Below are 3698 nucleotides of genomic sequence, written 5' to 3'. Positions count from 1 at the left end.
CAGCGCGGAGGGCGGAATCTTCCGCCCCTTCTGCTCCCAGCTCACCTGGAGCAGGGCCAGCCCTTCTTAATATAGGCCGAGAAATCTTCTGCCTATGCGGATCTGTTTGCAATTTCCTTTTCCAAAGAGGAGGATGCACTGGGAAGCAGCAAAGCTTTCCGACTGACACAAAAAAATAAAAAGCTTCGGGGGCAGGTTTTTGAGGTTTTGGCGCAGACAGAAAAGAGGCTGAAACTTTGAAACTGTTTCATGTAATAAAATTTCCTCAAATCTCATCTCCATTTATAACCACTTATGAATAAAAATTACAGTCAACAATAGGTAAAAATCACGCGTCCCAGCACGCAAAAATAGGGCTGGGCCGCGGGCATGTGCTGAACGCATGGACAAAGCCAATACAAAGGAGAAAATGCATAAAAAATGTCAGAACACATACAAGTCACGACAAACCAAGGATAAATTTTAAAATTTATTTTTCAACGCCCTTTATCTTTTTTTAAAAAAACCAATAAACATATGACTATACACGTTCTGTGAAAATGGCATCAAACATCACATATACCTGAGTCGTTTTGTCCTCGCACTATTGACTGAAAACGCATAACTGGTTTTAAGATGTGAATCAGAAAACCATAAATATCATGATACCTAAACAAGCATAATAATAATTATAGGGTACAGCTAAGTATTGGCTCCTAATACAAGTTTCACAGCATTCTGGGCACTCCTGAAAAACAAGGTAAGTTACATTCTAAAAATACCTCAAGCACAGATATTTTCTAGCAATACATCATCAGAGTATGATGTCTTTCTGAAGAGAACATGGACCCACACCATTTCAAAGGAAAATTAAATCATTTAATCCTGGGAGGAAGGAAACTTACCTCCACTCTGCCTTGTTATGCAGGAATGAGTTACACTGGTCTGGAAGGTTGCTGTCATTTGACATAGATTCCAGGATTGAAATTATCTGCTTGAAAGATGGCCTTTTCTGGAGACAAAAAAAAACCCCCACAACAAACAAACAATTAAACAAACAAAACAAAAAACAAACTGCAGCATTTACATTCCAGTACTGTGCAAAATTAATTGCAGGAATTTTTCAACTGAAAGCAACAGAAAATGGGATGTTGTTTTCTGAACACAGTATTCTACAAGAGGACTGTAAATTTGTAAATGCCTTTCTTTTTATTGTTCTCACTGAAGAAAAGGTCAGTTTGGGAAGACTCACATAAGCTAGCAGGACTCAAGTCTTAACTTAGCCTCCCATACGTAGCAGTAAAACCTTTCAGCACTCAGTAAGAGCATTAAACAATATCGGTAGCATCAATCAAGATTCTTAATTCTAAAGAATAAAGATTTCCTCAAGCTAAGGAGGAAAATACTGCTCAAGAGAGGGGCTGGACCCATTAGCAACATAATTAGACAGACAGCCTTTTACAGGTAGTAACCCAAACTCTCAAATGTGTGAACAAGCTATTTAGCTCTCCATCAAAAATGGATTTCTGGCTGAAGCTCCCCTCTTGCAGAGAAGGATGAATTTTCCAGAAAAACCTCTCTCTCAGCTACCTCGGGTGCAGCCAGGAAAGAAGTGAAGTTTGTGGGTAGATGCGGACATCTCGCTGAGCAGCCAAGCTCACGTCGGCAGTGCCTGCGCTCTTCTGTTCTGGGCTCATTCCCTGAGCTTTCTATTCCAGGGCTCTCCATCCAGCACCCACCACGCTCACTACTCACACAGAGCAGTTAAAACTTCTCCATGTTTTCTACCTTCCCCTTAGTCCCAAAAGGAAGCTATGAAGTGAGATAATAACTGAAAACTGAAAAAGCCACAGTTAAATGTGTTTCTTGAAAGAGCGCTGACTCTGTTAGTCTGTTTGACAGACCCCAGACAAGGTTGAGACAAAAGGCTGAAACAAAATGTAGATACATAATAAGGGGATGATGCACATTCTCTCTCTATCGCGCCTGTAATTATACCATTTCTGCTAAAATTACAGATGCCGCAATTAAAACGTGCATTTTAATTTGGGAGCACAAAAACAGTTAGGAACAATGCTGAGGTGTCTCTCCCAGGAAGATCCAAGTGATTTCCACATTATAAAAGAAAGACAATTTCTTTATTTTAAATGTCAAACAGCATGAAAAAGTGTCAAATGCGTAACAAAAAAAAAAGACAAGCTCTCTTATACTGTAATCCTGCACTATTCGGCTGTAACTGGAGGCTTTGTCTGTCATTTCTTGGTCCATCCCCACCATTTCGGGCCACGGGCAGTTGGACGAGCTCCGCAGATTTCCTCTGCAGCCGACAGCGCTTGCCCCGACCACAGTTTGGCCCCAGCCCAGCATCTGCAGAGCAGCAACCTGGGTGCGCCGAGCAGCACAGCAGCAGGCGCCCGCTTGGCAGCACATCGCTTGCACTTGGTGATCGAGTCCCAGTGTGAGAAGCCAGCAGGGTCACCCAGCATTTGTTGGGGGGCTGGGGGAGGCAACAGTTCTCCCCCTCCACGCACGATGCTGCTGGACCTGCCACGGCTGAGGAAACTTTCTGAACTCTCTAGAAGAGCAAGAACCTCCCTGGTGGGTACAGAGCACAGAATTCATCCCTGGCTTCAAGCAGGATGGAAAACTGGGGCAGTTTTTGGGGCAGGAGAACCTTCCAACAGCCCTCACACCCTTCTTGTTGCTACAGCTGCACCTCTCGTCACCACCCCAGTGAGTGTGAACTGCTGAGGTGATTCAAGGGCCACCCAAACGCCAAGGAAGCTGTCAGACAGGAGATCGTGGCTCCCCACCAGTACACCCGGGTACTGCTGCTGCTACACACTGTCCAGCAGACTGGCAGGTGTGTAATGTGCCTGTACTAAACTGATTCTATTTTTGGGAAGAGGTGAAGGGCAAACATGCAGTGCTAATTACAGTATGTTATGGCTTATTTAAGACTCTTTAACAAAACAATTCTGTGAGTTTTGCTTGCTCCTTCTTTCCTGGGGGTACCTGGGAAGCATAGGGCAGGGCTGACACCAAGTGAGCACAGTCAACACTATCTTCAGGCCTGCCTGGAGTAACCAGAGGGGAGAAAACAACAGAGAAAGGGACTTTTACAAAGAGCAAATGAAAGCACTGACTGACCGATTTGGTAGGAGCAGCAACACACACTTTGGGTCCTACACAACAGGCCAAGGAGCGCTGAACTGCACAACTAGAGCTGGAACAGACACACAGTCAGAAAGTACTGACAAAGCTTGTACATCTCCGGCTGTGCAACTCCTGTGAACAGCCACCAGCTACCCTGCCAGCTTGGGAACTGCCAGATTTCCCTGGAGCCAAAGGTGACGGGAAGATACAAGCCTAAACAACACATGGATTTTGTTGGTTTCTTCCCCCTAGACAAGGATAACTTCAGATTTAATAAATGCACTCTAAGTGCAGACTGATACTTGGGTTAAAACTGGCAAGAATGATTGCTGAAATTGGGAGCCCAAGCTGAGGAGCTTTTTTCTGTTAAAAAAAGATATTTTTTTTTGGTAGATGACTGCTTAGCACTTTCTAGAAAGTCAGGCATCTCAAATCATGCCTTACAAGTGATTCTTAAAATATCAAGGCATGAGTCGCCCTCAACAATTGTTTCCCTTTATATCTGTGATGTCTCATACAAAAAAATCTTTAAAATATATGCCCCTCTAGAAATTATTCTGGCT

General features: G+C 43.8%; 1 protein-coding gene across 1 annotated transcript in view; it reads right to left on the bottom strand.

Annotated features, from left to right (window-relative positions):
- Positions 1-880: 880 nt before the first annotated feature.
- The window catches only part of LOC104279229 (mitogen-activated protein kinase kinase kinase MLT), a 47554-nt gene continuing 44736 nt past the window's right edge, over positions 881-3698 (bottom strand). Inside the window, exon 9 of the mRNA XM_009876436.1 lies at positions 881-991. Within this exon, the coding sequence (XP_009874738.1) occupies positions 881-991 (111 nt within the window). The remainder of the gene's footprint in view (positions 992-3698) is intronic.

This window comes from Apaloderma vittatum, unplaced genomic scaffold, assembly GCF_000703405.1.
Source record: "Apaloderma vittatum isolate BGI_N311 unplaced genomic scaffold, ASM70340v1 scaffold32760, whole genome shotgun sequence".
Lineage (NCBI taxonomy): Eukaryota > Metazoa > Chordata > Aves > Trogoniformes > Trogonidae > Apaloderma > Apaloderma vittatum.
The sequence above is the reverse complement of the archived record's forward strand: the minus strand, read 5'-3'. Positions and strand labels throughout refer to the sequence as shown.